Source organism: Cynocephalus volans, chromosome 2 (assembly GCF_027409185.1).
Source record: "Cynocephalus volans isolate mCynVol1 chromosome 2, mCynVol1.pri, whole genome shotgun sequence".
Lineage (NCBI taxonomy): Eukaryota > Metazoa > Chordata > Mammalia > Dermoptera > Cynocephalidae > Cynocephalus > Cynocephalus volans.
The window spans coordinates 204,063,970-204,086,056 of NC_084461.1; the positions used below are offsets into that span (position 1 = coordinate 204,063,970).

At 47.4% G+C, this 22,087-nt stretch overlaps 1 protein-coding gene across 1 annotated transcript; it reads right to left on the minus strand.

The window, feature by feature from the left end:
* Positions 1-513: 513 nt before the first annotated feature.
* SF3A1 (splicing factor 3a subunit 1) lies at positions 514-22,002 on the minus strand. The gene is made up of 16 exons (XM_063085854.1): positions 21,815-22,002; positions 18,311-18,432; positions 12,999-13,206; positions 11,547-11,804; positions 8,820-8,894; positions 7,922-8,072; positions 7,394-7,587; positions 6,425-6,542; positions 5,946-6,131; positions 5,122-5,243; positions 4,773-5,018; positions 4,010-4,217; positions 3,346-3,500; positions 2,100-2,201; positions 1,915-1,986; positions 514-1,029 (listed from the first exon to the last, which is right to left on the minus strand). Exons 1-16 carry the CDS (start codon positions 21,875-21,877, stop codon positions 928-930), a joined length of 2,382 nt encoding a protein of 793 aa, XP_062941924.1. The 5' UTR covers positions 21,878-22,002; the 3' UTR covers positions 514-927.
* Positions 22,003-22,087: the final 85 nt, after the last annotated feature.

The window sequence follows — 22,087 nt, forward strand, 5'->3', positions numbered from 1 at the left end:
ACTGCCCACTGACCCAGGGACTGCGTCATGTGTCTTTGTTTTTCTGTGCTGCCTGGCATGCTGAAGGCATCCTGTGTTAGTCTGTTACAAACACAGGGCTAGGCCTTTGGAAGTTCCCGATGTTTTTTTTTTTTTTTTTTTTTCAAGATGACCGGTAAGGGGATCTTAACCCTTGACTCGGTGTTGTCAGCACCACGCTCTCCGAAGTGAGCTAACCAGCCATCCCAATATAGTATCTGAACCCATGGCCTTGCTGTTATCAGCATCACACTCTCCCAAGTGAGCTACAGGCCGGCCCTAAGGTCCTGATGTTTTAAGAGAGCAATACAAATACTTTGCTTTTTAAAAGTTTAAGAAGATTCTAGTACATAAAAGATATGATGGTGGCAAGAATTTACTTACAAAGCCTAGGATTCCTCAGAGCAGAGGACCCACATAGCACTGTATAGTGTTCCCACTGCCTCAAGTCTGGACAGGGCATAGGTGGCCAAGGGACAAGTCTCATTACACTGATTTCACAAGAAGGGTCCAAAAGGTTTATTAGCCCATGGCAAGATACAAAATGATTAATGACAATAACCATATTCTATCAGCCAAGTGCCACTTGGCACTATAAAACTATCCTACAGGACATCCCTGGGCTCTCAGTTCCTAATGGACTGCCCAAAGAAATGAATGCCCTCAAATCAAGTCCCTAACACAGAGGGATTCCAGAGAGTGGCTTAAAAGGCCCTGATACTCCTACCAATGTGGAGAAGGGGTGGGGGAAATGAACCTCTGCAGGACAATCTGAATTCTCAAACTGAGTAAAAGGGACACAAATGTACAGGCAGCTCCTGAGGCCCCAGGTAGGCCTCCTCATCTGGGGCAGGGGGTGGGGGACAGGAGAGACAAAACGGCAGGGACCGGACAGCGGGTTTCTTTCTTCTATTTCTTCCTCCCGCCTCTCTCCTTGAGAGCCAGGTGGATGACTGCACCATTGGCCATGTTGTAGTAAGCCAGTGAGTTGGAATCCTTGATGAAGATGCCCTAGAAAACAGATGGCATGTCTTAGTGCGGGACAACCTGGCCTTGAGCACACTGCCACAGCTTCACAGCTCTGAGCTCAGGCTGCTCACACTCTGAATTTAGCAAATACAGGCGCTTGAGGGAAGGTGGGGGGGAAGGGGTACAGTAGATTGGAGGGCTCTGGCTCCCCATCAGTATGCCTTTTCCTTCCTTCCCATTGACTTATGCTTCCCCTTTGTCAGCATTTGGCTCAAAGATCAACTCCCCAAGAAGCTGGCCCTGACCAACCCCTTGAAGTTTTAATTCTCAACTCATAAAACCTTTAGAAATCACCTGGTCCACAGCCTCACTTCATAGAGGATGAAACTAAGGCCCACAGTGGGGATTTGTTAAAACTCCAAAGACAGATAACATAGCACCCTGTGTAACCTGGTGGGCATCAGGCTGGGCTGGACTATCATCTCCGTGTCCACGCACAGAGCCATGTGCCTGACGTCACACTGGCTGGGATGGCCCCACCACTAGGTCAGAAACCCACCAGAGCACTCCCAGGTCTTGCCCCCAGATCTCTAGCCTCAGTTGCTAAGGTAAAGGGTTTTCTGGATCCCATACAAGACTGTACTGTCAGAGCCTCATGCTGTCAGGATGATATTGGCAGTGGGCTTGTCATATATGGCTCTTACAGTGTTGAGATACTTTCCTTCTATACTTAATTTGCTAAGAGTCTTTATCATGAAGGGATGTTGAATTTTACACTTCCAGCCAGCATCATCACTTCTAGGATGGACTCAGATATCCATACCCAGATATCTCCCCACTCCTGTTTGTTTCCACAGGGGATTTAGCTTCTGGGACAGCAGAGATGTTGCGACCCAAGGGGCAGGACCACGGATGCTTTGGACTCACCTCATACTGTAGCTTCTGTTTCCCTGCAGGCATGCCTGTGGCTTCGTGAATCTTCACCTTGATGACAGAGACCTGTGGGACAAGGAAAGGTTATTCACTCCCTTGCTAAGGCCAGCTGGAGGAAGCTGTCCCCTGATCCCTTGGTTCCCATGCACTTGATGTCAGTTGGTATTAGCAAGCCATACCTGGTCTGTGAGTGGGAGGGTGAAGACCAGCACCTGTCCATTCAGTTTCCATTCTGTTTTATCCTGCATGTTGGGCACCTGGACTTTGATGGACACTGGACCCTGCAAAAGAGGAGATGGCCTTATGACCTATGCTCTGCTATCCCAGACCCAGTGACAGATAATATAACCTGTCCATCTAAGCTCCTGGATTCTGGCCCTATTCACTACTGACAGCACTTGTGAGGTTGCACTAGTCATTCGCCCTTTTCAAGATTTGGTTTCTCTTCTTTAAAATGATCCCTGCCTTGCCTCCTGATAAATCTGGAGCTAAAGTGAAGAAGTTAGGTAAAAATTCTCTGTAAACCCCAAAAAATACCCCATGGGGAAAGAATATGACCTGTGAAGTCAGAAGACCTAAGTTCTCAATTCAGTTCCCAGCTGACTAGGTCTTTCTGAGCCTCAAGGTGATTACCTGTAAAATAGGGTCAATCACAACTATAGCAGAGTACTGTTGTGAGCATAAAACAAAATAGTGCCAATAAAGGACCTGGTTCTATCCTGGCACTTGAGTGAGTGCTCAAGAAACGAGAACTATTATTAGAAAGAAAACAAAGATTTGGTCAAATGCATTGGTGGAGTGGGGGCTAGGACTGTTTTCTGCGTCCTCACTGGAGCACAACACTTCGCCAAGCACTGGCAGTGACAAGGTTCCCATCTCTCCTTATTCCAGCACCACAACAGGATTCCACCCCAACATGCAGACCTCCTAAGTGCTGGAGCTCAGAGGAAGGCCACATTGAACTTATGTGCGGTGCACCCAGGATTTCCTCCAGGTGTCTAGAGGCCCTTTGTTTTTTGGTGGCTGGCCAGTATGGGGATCTGAACCCTTGACCTTGGTGTTATAACACCACACTCTAACCAACTGAGCTGACTGGCCAGCCTAAGAGCCCCTTTCATACCCAAGTCATACTACTACTGCAGCTAGGTCTCCTTGCTGGCCTCCACAAGAGTCCACACCAGGGGTGTTGATGACCACCACTGCTCTCTGCTCCTCCACTTGCCCCACATTTAGTGTGGCAAGAACACATTTACTGTGTTCAGAAGCCCTCAGAAGCCTTCAGTGGCTGACCTAGACCCCAGAAGCCAAAACTGTAGGAGTGGAACAGGATCAGCCAAAGGAGTGACTGGCTGATCATGTGCCTGGGCAGTATTGGATCCCCTGCTAAACACTCCAGGCCACAGGAAGCACTCTGGGATCCCGTACCTTGTTCCTACGCAGGAACTCCTCCTCAGGCATGAGGCTGTCCTCTGTCTTCAGTTTCTTGGAGGCAGGCTCATCTTCCATGGGTGGTGGAGGGTGCACAGGGGGCATTGGGGCTGGAGCTGGGACAGGTGCCACAGGTGGAGCAGGCACAAAGGCTGCAAAGTCAGGAATAATCAACCCCTTGAGTCAGGGAAACGGGGTGAAAATCTGACAGGGGAGACTGCAAAGGTTTTGCCCAGTCAGAGGTGTGAAGTGCTACTCCTTACTGAGTCTGGAAGCCAGCAGCTTCCCCAGCAGAGGGACCTGGGAGGCTGCCCAGATTGGGCAGCAGGGGACTGGAGGAAGGGCAGGACTGATGGATGGACTGATGGATGGAGTGGATGCCAGCTGACAACAAGCATCTGTCAGGTCTGAGCCTGTCTGGGGCCTGCCCCTCGTACACAGACTCCAACTACACTATTTTAGCCTCCTATCCCACCCCCTGCTGCCCCCCAGAGCTGTGGTTTCTGGCTCTGGGATCTTTCACTTAGGAAGCCAGGGCTCTCCTCTGTACTGGATACCAAGCTGGAACAGCTGGCACTAACATCAGCCACTGCTGTACTGACAGTGCTTAGCTTGTAGTCCCTGACCCAGTGGCCTGAAAAGCAATATGAGAGACACTGACCTGTTGGCACAATCATGGGGGGTGGGCGGGGTGCCATGATAGGAGGGGCCGAAGGAGGCATGGGCACCACATTGATCCTGGGCGCATGGATGATGGGCGGCATGGGGGCAATAACTGAGCCTGGGGGCAGCCGGACCACAGAAGCCATCGGGGGCCGGGGCATGACAGGTACTGCGGACACAACTGTAGTGCGGACGGGAGGTGGCATCTGTGGTAGGGAAGAAACCCACAGATCATAGGAAGAAGGGCACGCACAGCTGGTAGCTGGCAACATGCAGCTCTGAGGACTGGGACTGGATAGCTCCAGCTCAGCCCCCAAAGACCAAGAGACTACAGTCCCACACAGGTATCTGACAGAAACTGCGCTGCTGAAAGGCCCACTGTGACATTCTCTCCTCTTGGGATTTGGCAGGTCACACCCAACCAGCTGCTCGTGGAAGACGCTAAGAGCACCACTAAAGAGGCTGACCTTGACTCAGCTTCCTGTAGATGGGCTAGCAGTTTTCAAAGACCTTGAAGCCCTGCAAACTTTCTCTGCCTCAAACCTGCTTCTCATATTTGCCACTTGCCTCCCTCCCTGTTCTAATCGTCCTCTGTGGAGAGATCAGGCTATAGATTCCCACTTCCATTTAAAGGGTTCTCTTTCAACTTGACCCACTCAGCACCCAAGTCCCTCTATAAGGCACTTGCCCTTCGTAGCCAACAGTATCCAACCCCAAGAACCAAGCTCTAAAAGATCAGTCACATGAGGCTGCTGGCTTACTGCAGGTGGTCGGGGCACTGAGGTGATGGGTGGAGCAGAGCTGGGGATGTTGGTGGCTGAAGACGGAGGTGGTGGCTGCTGGGGGATCTCATTGGGCTTGCTAGGGCCAATCTTCTCTTTGGTGTCATCTTCTGGCACCAGGCCCTTGGCTTTGTGGATGGCCTCGATCTGTTCCTGGAGGGTAATGTTGGCCTGGGCAGCCTGCTGGGTCCGGGCCATGCTGCCTGAGTGGCCATCCCAGGTCACCTGCAAGGGAAAAAAGAGCCACAGCTTGTCAGAGCTCTTGGAACTGAGCCCAAGTATGGGAAACTGAGGGCAGGAAAGGTACTAAGATCCACTTTGGCCACACCTTTTCCTCTGGCTTCTGAATCTCCTCCTCACCGATCTTCTTACCGATGGCTGTTTCCTCTACACCAAAGATGTCAGTACGCCGCTCGGCCAACTGCTTCAAGCTGCTCTCAATATCCAGACCTGTACACAGTCACAGAGTGGAGGCAGGGGAGAGAAAGAGAAACTGAACTAGGTGCTCTCCTCACAAGGCAGCTGCTTTTCTGGTGTGCAGGTTGGAGGCCGATTCCATGGGATGAGGCTGACTCTAGGGCCTAACACAGCATTCTTGTTCTCCGAGCCTGGGGAAAGCTGCCCAGTCGGCACTAAGCCTATAAACCCAGTACTTGTCCAATCTCTGGACTTACAAAAGGACGGTGGGCCAGAGAGGGGAAACTGCAAGGACAAGGTCACATGAGAGGCAAGGAGCAGAATCGGGACAGAAAGCCTGGCCTCCTGTCTCTGGCACAGTTCCCTATCATACTGCTTCTCACACAGCAGGAACAGGACCATCGTTATTTCGTTTCAAGGACCTCAAGGTAGTCCAGCCACCAGTGCCCTCAGGCTAAAACAGACATGGGAATGAGTGCCCCTCCCAGCTATAGCCAGATCTTGTTCTGGGATGTCAATAGGCACATGTCATCTTTGCCAGTGCCTGCCTTTGGAGAGTTCCTGTGGAGAGTCCTACTGGAAAATGGGGAGTTCTTTTGCAATATCAGAGGCTATGTCTATCATCAAAAGCTTTTGTGGACCTTAATTATTGCTTTCTATGTTTGCTTAAAGCAAGTTGACCGTAATTCCATAATTTGGAGATTCCCATGGGCTCTCTCATAACCCCCATCTCACCTGGTGCATACACCTCATCGTCGCTCTGCTTCTCACGGATGGAGCGATCGCGCTGCTCCAGCCAGCGGGGGTCGAGGAGCCCGATGCGCATGTGTTCCTGCATTTTGCTGGCAGGGATCTTCTCCCCAGTGATAGGGGACACAAGATATTCATCTGGAGCAGGGGCTGGAGGCAGGGGCTTGGAAGCTAAAACGAAACAAAGATGGTGAGAATACTGGGTGGCAGCCTGGGTTAAGAGGGTGGCGTTTCATTCATGAACCATTCATTTGAGACATATCCATTCAGTGCCACCTGGCACTGCACAATGCACCAAGGCACCAGAGACAACTAAGCCCTGTTCCTTACCTCAAGGCCTAGAATAGAGGGGCTAGCAATGCTTTTATAGCAAGCTGCCTCAAACCCTCTAAAAAACAGGTCTGAGGAACCAAGAACACACAAGACCTTTCTGGGCAGTCCAAGGGCTGGGAAGCAGGCCCTACCTTTGGGATCATAGTCCTTTCGGACAATGACTTGGTCTGGAGTTGGGGGCAGAGGAGGAGGCATGGGCGTCTCTGGGGGTGGGGGCACTTTCTGCCCGTCTTCTTCATCATCTGAACCCTGAAAAGCAAAGCAGAGGCAGGACTCAGAGAGGTAAAAAGAGGTCACCTTCCTGCAGCTGATCCCTGGCCTTGGCTTCTGCCAGCCAGTGTCCATGTACTAAGCCTCCCATGGCAGTAGAGGCCAGCCGGCAGCAGGCCAAGCTGCTTCCTCACACCACGAATGGGAGCGCTGAGGGCCTTGGTGCTAATGCTCCTCCCAGGCATTTCCAGCAGCTGGCACCAAGCAGTCCCAAGAGGCCAAGGGCACTTAACATGCTGGGGAGGGGTGAGGGAGGGCGAGTCAGCACTCAATGGTAGCCGCTCATGGAGCAATGCTGGGAGGGAGAGAAAAAGTCAATTCCCACAGACACAGAGGCCCTTTCTTCTCAGGCTACACACAAATTCTTTCCAAAGGGTGGGGAGAACAGCTTGGCTCTGGCGACTATGCCTGCTTGAAGGGCCTGGCTTGAAGGGCCTGCTTGAAGGGATGTCTATAAGTGTAGGCTACATTTAGAAAAGCTCTGGGCCTAGCTAAGAGCTCAGAATGCACCAAAGCATAGGGCAACGTCGAATTCCCTAACTGAGGGCTGGCATGGGAGGGGTGGGGGAGCACGGCCTCTGAGTCAAAGAAAGGCCACAGAACAGGGCCGGCACAGCTTTTAGATCCTTGCCTGTGAATGAATCTTTGTTGCCAGAGCTGGAAAGAGACTCTGTGCTGACTGGGCTTCGGCAGCTGTATGGCCTTGTTCAGGGTCCACGCCTCCTTTCCAGCCTCACAAGGGAGCTGGATCTCTGACTCTGGTGGAGAGCACCCTGATCACCTGGGACTCCAGGGAGGAAGGTCACCTGCAGGCCTGCCCAGGAGCATACCTCATCCATGTCTTGCACTTGGGTGTCCTGATCCAGCTGGGAAGGAGGCTCCTCAGCTTTTTCCTGTTTCTCATCCTCCTCATCAGACTCAACCTCCATCTCGACCTCCTCACTCTCTCCAAACTTCTCATAGCGCTCCTGAATGAGGATTCGGGCTCCCAGCTCCTCCGGTGTGGTAGGTGGAGGGAAGTTCCCTGGCAGAAGGTGAGCCAGAGTCAAAGGGATTCCTGATCAAAGGCTCGTCTATTTGCCCTGTCTGTCTGAGCTCTCCAAGGGCCAGGGCTATGTCTGACTTCTCTCCCTATCTCCAGAGGCCCACCCAGGGTCTGGCAGAATATGTATTTGTTGAATTGTGTTTTATTTGGGCAAAATGGTAGAACTGAAGTCTTCTGGGAGCAGAGAGGAAACAGACACTGATAAAGCCCTCTGAGAGATACTGCTGCTCCCTGGGAACACTTGTGCCACATCTCCCAGGATGGCTCAAAGCTCCTGGCTCCCCACCTGGAGTCACTTTCCTCACAGACATACCCTGCTCATTGGGTTGGAAGTCCACTGTTTCTACCACCACAAAATCATGCCAATCGATCTGAGCATAGGCCACCCGCTCCTTCTCCTTCTCCTCCTCTTCTTTCTTCCTCTCACGCTCCTGGAACTTGGCCCACTCCACTCGGTAACACACCTGCAGGGACAGGAACCAGCATGTTGCTGAGCTGAATCGGGTTCTGCTCCTAATGAGACTGTCACTTCCAGAGCCTTCATCAAACCCAGCATCTCCTTCAGAACAGGATGCTGCTCTGTCCATAAGGGGAACTTCCTGGAGCAAACTATGGCATTTGCGTCTCATTTCAGCCAGGCCCAGAGTTTGGACAGGATAAAAATTCTCAATGCTACAGAAACCCTCTGTCTGGGCCCCAAGGGCAACTGTTTGTTATAACCTCAAAGTTTTCTGCTTGAGTTGGCAAGGGGATCTTTGTTCACAGAGCAGCAAAATCCTCCAGGAAGTCTGCATGACAACCTAGTGTCCTCAAGAGGAGCAGCAGTCTGACTGCCTGAAAAACAAAAACATTCACACAGCCTCCCCAAACACCCAGCACCAATATGTCTTTGCGACTCTGACAACATGGGAGCTTCAAAAGGCATTATCACCAGAGGATGTGCCTTGGAGTTGGCCTTCTAGCTATAGTAGATTAGAGAGAGACCTACTAAAGCTGAGAGCTAGGCAAGAAGTAGCATTATATCAGGAGGCATATGGAATCCAGGTTTCCTTAGCCTTTGTAGCCAGACAGAAGGCCTTTCTTCCTACCACTCCTATGCCTGGAACATAATAAGGTACTACCTCAGAGACTGTTTCCAAACACTAAACAGAACCCACATGGTAGAATTTGCACCATCAGTTACTTGTTGCAAGAAATCCTATTTAGCTTACCTGATCCAAAACTTCTCGAGGGTTTTCAGCCTCTTTCTTGAGCTTTGCAAATAAACCTTTGGGTGGAATCAAGATCTGAAACAGAAGAGTTAAAGCAAATATCAGTATACCACAACCCATGGGGCAAAGATGTGGCTCTCCTGAGCCTGCTGTAAGGCCCCGGAGATAGGAGAATATGGCACTCTAGGTCCCAAATCCAGCTCCACTTGGCTGTGAAACTTTGGGCAAGTTACTTAATCCCTGTAATTTAGTTTCTTTCTACAAAATGGTGACACCACCACTTAAAGTTGGCACCATCAACTTAAAAAGGTTGCTTCAGGGCCGGCCCATGGCTCACTCGGGAGAGTGTGGTGCTGATAACACCAAGGCCCTGGGTTCGGATCCCATATACGGATGGCCGGTTCGCTCACTGGCTGAGTGTGGTGCTGACAACACCAAGTCAAGGGTTAGGATCGCCTTGCTGGTCATCTTTAGGAAAAAAAAAAAAAAAAAAGGTTGCTTCAAGGATTAGTAGGGAAGAATACAAAGCACTGGCAGATTACCCAGAACACAGTATATGACGGCTGCTTTCCTGAAACTGATCTGCTCCTACCCTTTTGAAAATGCTACTCAGGCCTCCTCTGACTATCCTATTTAGGACTGCAGCCTACCTGCCCCACATCCCTATATTTCCATCCCCTTTCTTTCTCTCTAGTATTTAGCACCATCTGACATACACTGACATCGCACTTGTCTCCTCTCCACTAGACTACAAACTCCATGAAGACAGGGATTTCTGTCTTCTGTTCACTACAATTCCAGCACCCTGAATAATGTCTGACAATGTATATTTACTGAGCGAATAAATGCTACCTGTTCTAAACAGCCAGCCATTCCAACTACCCCAACAGTTATCTGTTGCCATTGGCGAAGTGGCTCAACCCCACCCTGATCCTCCCCGTACCTGTACCCCAAGGAACTATCTGCTCATAGAGGCTTCCACGGCTAGAGACAGACACCAGTACCCTCAAGTTAGAATAGTAAATGCCAATACCAAAGTTCTGAGGGGGAAACAAACAGGAAAGTAATAAAATAAACAGGGATCTGGGGATCTTCAACCCCAGAAGCAGGCCACTGGGAGAAATTAACCCAAGCCTCAATGTTTGATATTGTGTACTTAAAGTAACCCTTTGGCCTTGGGCCTTCAGTAATTGTTATTTTAACTACTCTACTACTAGCTTCTGGATTTGGTCATTTTCTTTCTTTCTTTCTTTATTTTTTTTCTTTTAAAAGATGACCGGTAAGGGGATCTTAACCCTTGACTTGGTGTTGTCAGCACCATGCTCACCCAGTGAGCAAACCAGCCATCCCTATATGGGATCTGAACCCATGGCCTTGGAGTTATCAGCACCACACTCTCCCGAGTGAGCCACAGGCCGGCCCCAAGATTTGGTCATTTTCTAAACACAAACATTTTTACAATTTTTTCTAATCATATACTTAGAGTGAATGAAGTTAGAGGAAACCCTTATGAGTTCTTTCAAGTCACATCTTTAATGTACTGTTTCTAGATATCAAGAACAGATGTGTAGACCATCCCACTGAAAAGTGAGGAAAACAATCTCTGCTATATATGTAGCAAGAAAAATGTGTGACAGGCCAATCTATACCAGTGCACTTTGCAATGAATTAATGATCTGATTATTTTATTTTATTTTATTTTATTTTTTTGTCTTTTTCGTGACCGGCACTCAGCCAGTGAGTACACCGGCCATTCCTATATAGGATCCGAACCCGCGGCGGGAGCATCGCTGCGCTCCCAGCGCCACACTCTCACGAGTGCGCCGCGGGCTCGGCCCGATCTGATTATTTTAAATACCAGTATTGACTTGTTCAGATACTTGATTGCAGTAATGTCACATGGTAATTAAGATCTTAGGGTCTGGAGTGAATAATGCCAGAGCTCAAGTCACAGCTCTGTAACCTCCTAGCTGTGTGGCCCTGGCCAAATTAACACCTCTGTGCTTCAGTTTTCTCTTCTGTAAAGTGAGCATAATAGTGGCTACCTTATAAGACTATTAGAGATTAAATGAGAAGATGCTGCATATGTAAGCTCTCAATAAAGGTTAGCTATTCTAACTTATATGAGTATTAAATGATTTCCCAACACCTATTTAAATGATATTTCTGATTTCAGGTATTCTGTAGGGTAAAGAACAAAGGTTTTAGAGTCAAATGTGGGTTTAAATCTCAGCACAGCTACTTAATAGTTGAGAGACCATGAGTACATGACTTTACCTCTCTGAGCCTGCTTCTGCTTCTGAAAAATGGAAAAAAACACTTCCCTCATGGGTTCTTGTGATGATTAAATTAGGTAATAGGGGGCAATTGTTAAGGACTTGCTTCTTTTCAGGCCCTGCACTAGGCAACTGAAAATGGAAAAGTAGTTAAAAGCAGCTAGCGTATCTTGACCTTGATACTTAGCAGGCAAACACCTAATGGTAGTAAGCAAGCATGTGTTTCATTTCTCTTTAGAAATAAGAGGTCTGTGTTGCATTTAAAGGAACAACTGAATAGAAAAAGGCAAGATTTTTTACATTAAACTGGGATTCATCTGCCCAGAGGCCCCACAGGGAAGCGATGTCCTCATAAATAGTGAGTGGATGGAATGCTTCCAGTGGTAAGATGCCTTTCTTTCCTGGGTCCAGCCCACCCAGCCCCCACTCGGCCCCTGCCCTGCCCAGGCACCTTGGTATACTGTTCCACCAGCTTTGTGAAGTAATTAAAAAGGCTGTGCTGCGGACGGAGAAAATCAAACTGGTAATTGCGCTGCTCTTTCTGCATCAGCTGGGTCAAAAACTGGCGCCCATTCCTGGCCACAAATTGAGCAGTCAGCTTCACCACATCAAGGTCAAAGGCTGAGATGGAGGGGGGGTCAGCAATGAATTCAAACTCAGGAGGAGGCTCTTTTGGCACGATGGTCTCTTGGATCACCTGGGCTTGGACCTAAGATGCAGAAGGAATATGAGGCAAGAGGTTCAGAGGTGGACTGACTCCAGAGAGAGGGGATGAGAACACACCCCCAGCAGGATGGTCATGGACTTCTACGCTTCTATTAATTATGCACATACTACTGGCACTTGGTGTGAGAGAATCCTAACTCACAAGGGCATCAATTTCTAGGCCAACTGCTGTTTCAACTCCCTGAACAGCTTTGAGTGTCTAAGACCCATGACCGTCTGTATCTCTGCTACTGCCCTAAAATCTAGGGTCAAAAGTGGGTGGTGGAACACCCAGGAGGAACATGGCTTATTAAATCCCACCTAAGGGGGACAGAAATGCAGGAAGGCCTACATGTGTGCCAAGAACCCTACTGTACACCAAGAACCCTACTGTACAAAGTGTTTCCACAACCTCCACATGAACAAGGCAGACAGAGCAGGTACTGTGAATCCTTTTTACAGATGAGGTAACTGAGGTCGCCAGAGGCCCTAGAAGTAATTAATTGCAATCCAAGATCTTAGAACCTGACTTTAACCTTTACATCCCACTGCAAAACAAGGGGCTACTTTTCCACCATGGCTCAGGAGAAGAACAAAGTGAAGAGACTGGTCCAGGTCTACACAGAAGCAAAATGTGTTGGCCCTTCCTATCTTCATTCACAGAAGTCCCCAGTGCTGGACCTTAGTGCAGGGAAGGTGGTATTAGGGCAGGTCAAACAGAGGGGCCCTGGGAAGATGAGACAGAAGGGAAAGGATGGCACAAGAAGGGGACATAGACCACACTGCATCCTTCAGCACAGCCAGGTCCTTCATACACCATGGCACTGCTCTCACACCACGGTCAAGGCCTTGCATAAATCACATTTCCCTAGGCCTCAGATTCCTCATCTGTAAAATGGTCGCTCTGCCAGCCTCCTCATGCAGTGCCTGTGAGGAGTCAATTAAGACAAGGCTCCTAAAGCACTGAGCACACAGCTGGACAAGCAGTGCTCAGGAACTGCCAAGCGTCATCAGCATTTCACTGCCTCAGCCTCAGCGTCTGCCTCTGTAAGATGGGGACAACCACCTCACTTCTCTCCCTGGCTGGTTGTGAGTATGGACAGCAGAGTTAAATACTATGCACCTGCTTCCTGTCCTTCCCACCCTTCTCAGCCCTGGGGAAGTAAGGGGAGGGTTTGGGAGGGGCTGGGCTCCAAACCTTCTGAGGAAGCTGCTGCTGAGTGGCTTGCTGCTGCTGCTGCATAACTTTGGGAATGGCAGCCGAGGGCTCCTGAGCCTTCCCCTCCTTGAACTCGCTGACCTTGTGGCGGTAGTAGGCATGGTAAGGATCATTGGGGTTCAGGAAGTTAAACTTGGGGTTATTGATCTCGTTCTGTCGTATCCTAGCTTCAAATTCAGGTCCATTTCTAGAAGAAGGAAAAATAGAAGAATAACACCACAACCTCATGACTGCTTAAATCCAGAATACCACCATATGAGCCTCCTTCTTGCCACCACCCACCCACTGCTTAAAGCAGCCTGTGTCTCAGCACAGCAGACATGATCCTTGAGCCCTCTAGCATCAGCGGGCAGTGCCATCTGCCTTCATTCCACCTGACCCAGGCTATCTTTACCACAGGGTCTTCCTGACTTTGGTCATTCCTTAGCCCCTCTGCCAATCTTGCCTTTTCCAAAACCATCTGGGCTATTGCTTTTTCCTCTTAATAAAATTAATTTACTTGAAAAAATGTGTTTAAAAAGGAAAGTACCTATTACTATATCAAATAAAATCAGTATGCCTTTACTAAAAAGTGTTAGTCAAAAATAAATACTGTACAAGACTACTTAGAAAAGTTCATGGAAAAACAGAAAAGATAATACATTCAGCAAAAAAAGATAATGCAAATCTTTCCATGAACTTTTTGAAGTACCCTCATACAAAGAAAAGAAAATAATGTTGCCAAAGTTTAGCTAGACGTTTGCTGAGACTAGTTATCTTAGTTAAAAGTGGGCATTAGTGCTAGAGTGATGTTAAAGATATACCAGCACCAAAAGGACTTTGTCCTTTCAAGAATGAGAAGGATTGGAAAAAAAATGAAACTTTAGATGATTTGACTAAAATACCTCGTCCAAGTACTGCCTAAAATCACCTCATTTCCCACTGGTGAGGCCCACACTAGTAGACTCTCTGCAAGGCGCATTCAGATGACATGGTGTGGCAAGGTAAGTGGGGGTGGGGGGGTCCTCCCCCTGCTCTCTGTACCCCAGATCTTTCCCATGTTTCCAGTTTGCATGCCTTCAAAACCTCAGGATAATGAAAAAAAATGTCCCTATCATGATGTTTAGGCTACCCTGATTTTTAAAGAACCCCAATGTAATATTTGAAGGCATCACCCATACAGAAAACACTTTTGTCAGTGAGAAAGCACAGTAACCTTAAAGACACAAGATGTGTACGCATTCAAGTTTCAGGTTCACTACTGACTCACTCTGACACAGCGAAAGTTACCAAAACTACTCTTTGCCTCGATTTCCCCATGTGTAAATGTGGCAAACACTGCCTTCCTTCTGTCTTGAAGAACTGTTGAGATCAAATCACTTAAGAAGATGCCAAAGTCTTTTTAAATCATACAGTAGCCTACAAATGCAAGGGGCTGTTCCATAAACATTTGAGATGATTTGGGTATTAGGAGATGTCTGTCAGGTTTCCATCACTCTTTAGGCCAGAACCCTGCACTAGAGATGCCCCAAACACACCAAGGGGCTGGTGCCAGTCAGGTTGCTCCACTCTCCTTAGACTTTCATACCCCCCTGGCGTTTTCAGTTAAAAAGAGGGCAGAAGACAGGGTACAGGCAATGCTGTGCCCAGATTAGGCACCACAACAATATGCACCAGGCTGGTGGTCATCAAAACCCAGGCTGGTTCCTCAGCAAGTTCTGGTCACACCCTGTAGTGTGACTAACACCATGAGGTCTCAATTTGACAGTATATTAGCCCAACTGAAACCTCATGCTTTTTTGAAGAAACATTTCCTCCCTCCTAAAATAATGCAAACCACACACAAGGAGTAGGTTGAATGCATACTTAAATCCTGCTAAACTAGGCCACCATCCCCAGCAAGTGCCCAGGGCAAATGAAGAGCTGCTAGAAAAAGGTTCCCTGATTGTTTCCTACATTACTGCCTCACCACATCTGGGAACAATCTGAAAGAAAAACAATGAAAAGGCAGACATGTTCATTCCAAGCTATTCTGTTGTTTTAAATCCTAATGTTAATTTTAGGACTATATCCTCTAATATAGAAGGAATAGATTTCAGCAGAAAAAGACATGATTTTGACTAAACGCAGCCAATGGGACTTTTTAAGGGTAATTTCCACTTCAGTTTCTTGACAGCAAAGTGCAAGGAAGGGAAGATCTAATCTGGAGGAAAAAAAATCTCCTTTTGCAAAACCACACTGGGTTGTTGATTTCTACTGCATGCTCCATGAATGTGTGTGAACCCAGCAGAAGTAGAGCACAGAGTCCTGCTTGCTTGTTTTATCCTAGAATGAGATATTGGTCTGTCCCTTCATTGCAATGTAAATGAAAGCAAGTTTGCAGATTTTAGAAATGCCCACAAAAGCAATCACCATAGCTAAAAATCGATTTAGAGATGTGGATGTATGCTCATTTTTAAGGGAACTTGGATAAACAAACTCTTATTTCTGTGGCAGCAGAGGACGGCATAAAATTAATTAAAAGCTACTTGGCAAAATGTTTAAGAAATCTTTAAAAACGCTCTTTCAGCCAGTAATGTGCCACACAGAATTTTATTCTAAGGTAACAATCTAAAAGAGAAGGAAAATGCTCAGAGACTTCCCCACAGCTTCATCTGCCAAACTGAAATGCTGGAAACAACCTCAAAGGAAAACATACAGGAGATGGTCAAGTCAAGGACGGCCTTCACCTCAGCAAGGTGCATCCTCTCAGAGAAGGACCGTGCAGTATCAGGAAGACCACAGAGCAATGCGGAAAAATGCTTACAACACAGCATGGGAGGGAAAAACGGGATGTGAATGTTATCTCTGCTAGTATTACAAGGACCGAAAAAAAGGATGTCAAGGGCTAGAAGGAAACAAGAAAAAGTGAAACAGTTGGTAGAAACTATACTGGTAGTAAGACTGTGGTGATTCTTCACCCAACACCCTTTTCCTATTTATTCGGTATCGGGGAAAAGGGGAAACATGACCGTTGCTATAAGACATTAAACATTTATCTTAAACTTGACACCTGCTGCCCTAAATATGACATGGCACAGAGCAGCTTTTAATTGAATAACCAAGTTAATCAAAACCCTCGAAATGTGATAAGATGAATCTGTACAGAGCTAATACAGTGAGACATCAACCAGAGTAATTTCTTTCTATGTTTAATCTTATTAGGAGGCTGGGAAAGGAAAGGTTTATTAATGATTTATTGTGATAGGGATGCTGCCTCGGGGGAGTGATTGTCAAGGTGTGGCCCCCCCAGAGAGCAAATGCCCTGACTGAAGGCAGCAGTCTGCTCAGGACCAGCTACTGTTTCTATGCAAGAAGGTGCTGTTCAGTTTATCAAGAGAAGCCAGAAATCCAGATTTATTGTGAAATCTCCTCATTTTAAAATAGCGGCGACTAATTTGAATTTAAAAAAAATATTTCTAAGGGGCCGGCCCGTGGCTCACTTGGGAGAGTGTGGTGCTGATAACACCAAGGCCACGGGTTCGGATCCTATATAGGGATGGCCGGTTAGCTCACTTCAGAGAGCCTGGTGCTGACAACACCAAGTCAAGGGTTAAGATCCCCTTACCGGTCATCTTTAAAAAAAAAAAATATTTCTAGAACAAACAAAACATCTCTAAGCTGGACATGGCCTACTAGCTGCCAAAGGAATACTTACTAGGAAATGCATTGACCTTTGGAGTCAAGTGGCCATCAAGAAGATTTCATCTAAGGATATGTGAGTGTGTAAAAGTACAAAAGGGAGAGACAGGAGAAACTCAGGCCGCTTTCCACCCCATCTGAGAAGACAGATAACACCTACGTCATGTAACAACTACTTTCAGTCCCATTACCGCACTCCTGCCCCACAACAAACCTGAGGTGGCATTGTATTCAATCATTTGAAGCTCTGTGGAATGTGGTCCTTGCACAATGAGAATGCCAAGCCCCCTTTTTATCTTCCTCAGGCCAGCAGCTCAGAAACAGACACACATACTGTCTGTGACAAAGCAGCTTTCCAGGGAAGATCTAACCTGGAGGAAAAAAATCTCCTTTTGTAAAACCACACTGGGTTGTTGATTTCTACTGCATGCTGCATGAATATGTGTGAACCCAGCAGAAGTGGAGCACAGAGTCCTGCTTGCTTCTTTTATCCTAGAATGAGATATTGATCTGTCCTTTCATTGCAATGTAAATGAAAGCAAGTTTGCAGATTTTAGAAATGCCCACAAAAGCAATCACCATAACTAAAAATCTATGGCCACTTGACTCAGGCCCATTTGGAAACAGAGATTCTTGGTGACTGTGGAAGTGGGTGTGACTCTCACTTTGGCTACTGCTGTGTTATGCTGGAGATGCCAGTCTGCATGTTAGGTAACATGTCACTGCTGTGAAAGTTTTGTTTTGTTGGTGGCTGGCTGGTACGGGGATCCGAACCTTTGCCCTTGGTGTTACCAGCACCATGCTCTCCCAAGTGAGCTAAGCAGCCAGCCCTATTGCCATGAAAGTTGATGAAATCACTTTGTGGGACCTAGACAAAATAGAGCCAGGAAAGGCAAAAAGAAGGCAGGGCTAATGCTTGCTTGTCCGAGGTAAGAACTGTCTCCAAGGACCTTCTAAAAACCCATCAGAAATCCCTTCATGTCTTTCATGCATCTCCTGCTTTGCATGTACACACATGTTTCTGTGACAAAGTTCATCATTAGATATTCTTTAGAACTGTAATAATTCGATAAGATGCCCGGAGAAGAAACTACATGCTTGGAGAAGAAACTATCCAGTTACAACACCTCAACCAATGAACTGGTGACAAATCTGACTTTGAGACTCTGAAACCAATGAATTCTGTTTCCAAGCAGCTTACATGAACCTCTCCCTTTTTGCCAGTATAAAAGTATTCTCTTACCCTTCCCTCACTCAATGCATTCATGGCCTGCCATGGTATGCATTCCAGATTATAATCCTATTTTTTCATCCTTATTTTTTTGGTGGCTGGCCAGTATGGGGATCCGAACCCTTAACCTTGGTGTTATGACTCCATACTCTAACCAACTGAGCTAACTGGCCAGCCCTATAATCCTATGTCTATTCCTAAATAAACTCAATGTACTTGGAGATATTTTTCTCTATGTGTTTTTTTTAGGTTAAACTGCCGTCTTGTAGTTTTAGATTAATTAACAGGCCTAAGCCAACAATGCCTCTCTAAAATCCCCAACATTACTCTTGTGCTGATTCAAGAACTCTTTGTGCCAAAATCCACTTCTGACCCACTCAAACAGAAGTAACTATCTTACCTGGCCACAAAGCTGGCAGTCTTGTCAACGATATTCCTGACCTCTGGAGGAGGATAAATAATCCCCACCACTGGCTTGGAAGGGGTAGAATCATCCTTTGAAGATGCTTCTTCTTCTGTGGGCTGTGAAAACAGGAAAAGGAAATAAGGTATTGAAGTCCCTGGTTTAGAGAGGGATCCCCACCATTAAACTCCTCCAAAATATTGTTGAGAGCACAGACTTCCCTTGGGTTAGAATGCTCTGCTTGAGAAAAGCAGTTCTCTTAACCACACTGTGCTTGCATGGGCTGCTCCCGGAGAACCAGTGAAAAGAGCAGCCTCCCTGACTTTGCCCTTGTTAGACTGTCTTAGTGGGACCCAGAGTCTGCATTTTTACCAAGTGCCCATGTGATTAAGATGCAGAGGCTTTGACTACATTCTGAGAAACCATGTTCCAGAATCCAGAAGGCCACATCTGTAACCCTGCACCCAGCGCTGTTTCTGGTACGGGATAGTTAATGATTTTTTGCTGAATAAACAGGAAATTCCCTGCTGGCAGCTCCTTTTTCCTTGAATGCCCTTTCCCTTTGCATCCATTCCACAGTCTTTTTCGTTTTGTTTTTTTGGCGGGGTTTTTTTTGGCCGCTGGCTGTAGAGGGATCCAAATGCTTGACCATGGTGTTATATAACACTGCACCCTAACCAACAGAGCTTTCCAATTTCACAGTCTTAACCACAATTCAATGCTCAAATGTTTTGTTCAACTCCACTTGAATATTCTACATTAACTGTCCCATCAGTTCCAATAGTCTTCCCTCAGCAGCTCCTTCCCTTTAGTAAACAAAGGGTCAAGTCTCTCATCATAGACAAATAAAGTCTCTCCCCTGCCTTCATGTTCTTTCTGCTGCTGCCTTCTTCCTCCTCTTCCCTCTGGTAGCTAAACGTCCTGAGTTCTCTGCAGTCTTGCTGTTCCCACTTCCTCACTTCCCCATTCATTTCAAGTGCTCTTGCCAGTCAAAAACCAATGCCTACAGCCACCTACAACCATCACCTGAGTGGGACTCGTGACCAGTCTTTCTCAAAATTCCCTACTCAACAAAACTCCCCACTCAATTCCCAGGCCCAATTGTCACCTGTCTTTTCTTCTTGCTCACCATGTCACCCAAGTTTCTTTCCTGGCTCCTGTTTTACTTCCTGCCCTGTAATGTTGGAGACCTTCAAAATTCTGTCCTTGGTTCTTTTCATAGTATTCCCACTGTCCTCCACTTCCCCTACCACCTGTAGGTTGAACAGTCCTACCCAAATTGATGTTCCAGATCATTCTTGTGTGACACAGAGCTTTAGATCCAGCTGACTCCTGGGCACTTTCATCTCTAACCTCTTTCCTCGTGAACGGCTACCCGGTCATCCATGCCAAAAACTCAGGCCTCCTCTCCCTTCCTCAGCCTCCACATTCAATAATAAAAACATTTATCAAGCACAGAGTGGGTCCCAGATATTTTTCTAAACACTTTAAATATATTAACACTTATAACCCTTATGAGAGCCCTGTGGGGTAAGTACTCTTATTATCTCCATATTACAGATGACAAAACAAAGGAATAGAGCTTAGCTAGCCCAATGGCAGACCAGGATTCCAACACATCATTTTGGCTGAAGAGCATGCACGATCAGCCGCTTTGTGACAAGAGCTTGCTTATCCCCTCTGCCCCATCCTCTGCCACAATCTAGGCCAGGCCCCAGTGTCTTTTGAATAGAGTATGACTGGTCTCCTGTCCTCCTAGCTATTCTCCACATCACTGCCTACCTGAATTTCTGAACCACAAATGTCACTATCCAGCTTAAAATTCTTTCTTTTCTCCCCACTGCCTTCAAGGAAAAGTTCTAATCCTTAGAATCACATCTCCTGCTACCACTGTTCCAACCTTATACTTCAACCACGCTTATTCATTTACCCTTGACTGAGGCACCATCTGATTCTTATCTCATTGTCTTTGCATTTATTACCTGGTATTAACTTGTTTATTTTCCCCCAGTGCCTGGGAAAATGCCAGGGACACACAGGCACTTAAATATTTGAGAAAAGGGCATGAGTCTCTTGAGTCACATTCCTCATTGTATTCTGAACTCAAAGCAGTGATCAGTACCTAGCATATGCTCAATAAATGTCTGCCAAATGAATCAAGGATGCTATTTCTCTTCCCCAATCTCCAACCCAATGAAGTCCTACTCATCCTTCCAAAAGCAATTTACCTCTCACTCCTGTGAGCTTCCCCTACCTTAATCTCTCCTCTACCCCAAAAAGCAATGTTGATTGGATTATCACCTCCTTTGTACCTGACGTTATAGGGCACATCATACCATACTGCAATTATTTATGCCCATCTTTCCATCTCAGCTGATTGAGAGCTTTTTAAGGGCTGGCCAGCACTGTATCATTTACAGCAATCTAAACAATACGTTGAACATTCAAGTATGTCTGTCTTCCCACTAATCTGAGCTCCCTAATGTGCCTATTCATTCCAGTAACCTCAGAGCCTGGCTCAGTGTTTGGCTTATGGTAAGCATCAAGTAGGTGCTGAGAATTAACACCTGAGAAAGAATGTAGCTCAGAGAAATCTAAGAAACACAAGGTTTGCTAAATTTAAAAGGCCCAAAGCACAGGGCTGCAGTCACATCTACCTCACCCTTGTCTGGCATAATTGCTAAAGCACACGTTTTAGCAATTGTTTCCAGACTAGATGCCACCTCAACAGGTATAAACTACCTAAACGTAATCACAAGTTGTACAACACAACCCTCATCCTTGCTGTATTTCAAGGGTTCTGGAATTTATGACGCAAAGAGCAATGTATAGCCAATAATTATGTTATTTTGGTGAACCAATGTAAATTCTTGGTAAACAATTTGGAACGGCCCCTTTAAGATTCTCCTTTTTCCTTTAAATATTACTGACTCCTCTTTTGTCCTCCGGAGCTCATTTTCACGACAGCTTGAATTTGTGGTTCCCGGGTTACAATCTTAAAATTTGGCCCAAATAAGCTGTTTTATATTTTTGCCTCAGTTTCTTCCTTTAGGTCGAAACAAACACAGATGTACCGGCCAGGCTGGGAAATAAAGGACTACTGGGCAAAGGCTGGGGGGGCCGGGGGGGCCCAACTGGCACAGAAGACCAGTGAATGGGTTGGTTCAGTGCTTCTCACGCTTTAACGAACCACCTTGCAATCTTGTTAAAATGCAGATTCCTATTTAGAAGGTCTGAGGTGGAGACTGCATTTCTGATCAGCTCCCAAGTGGTGTTGATCCTGAGGGTGCGCGGCCCACTTTGAGAACCACTGTTCTAAAGAGCGCGCTTCGCTACCGGAAGGCGGCGCAGCGCGAAAAGCGCGGTGCCTCCTGGGACTTGCAGTCCCTCTAAAACTTCCAGAGCCATCTCTTTCCTGCGCGAGCGAAAAGCGCCCGCGCCGGCGGGGAAGGCCCAAGCCAAGGCTGGGGGCCGCCAGTCGAGGTGAGGGGGGCGCCGTACCTGTTTGGGCTCGGTAGCCACGGGAGGCGGCGGAGGGACCGCCTGCACGGGTCCGGCCGGCATGACTGCGACGCTGAGAGCTGCCAGTCCGCCTCGGTGTCAGTGACCAGTGCCGCGTCAAGACAGGATCCCTGAACGGACGATACGACGAGCTCACAAGATGGCCGCGGCTCAGCAAGCAAGTCGTCCCTGGAGCGGCGGTGTGACGCACTTCCGGGACCCGCCCCCTCGCGGCGACGTGCCTCCCGCCCCTCCCTGCGGGCACGGCTGCAC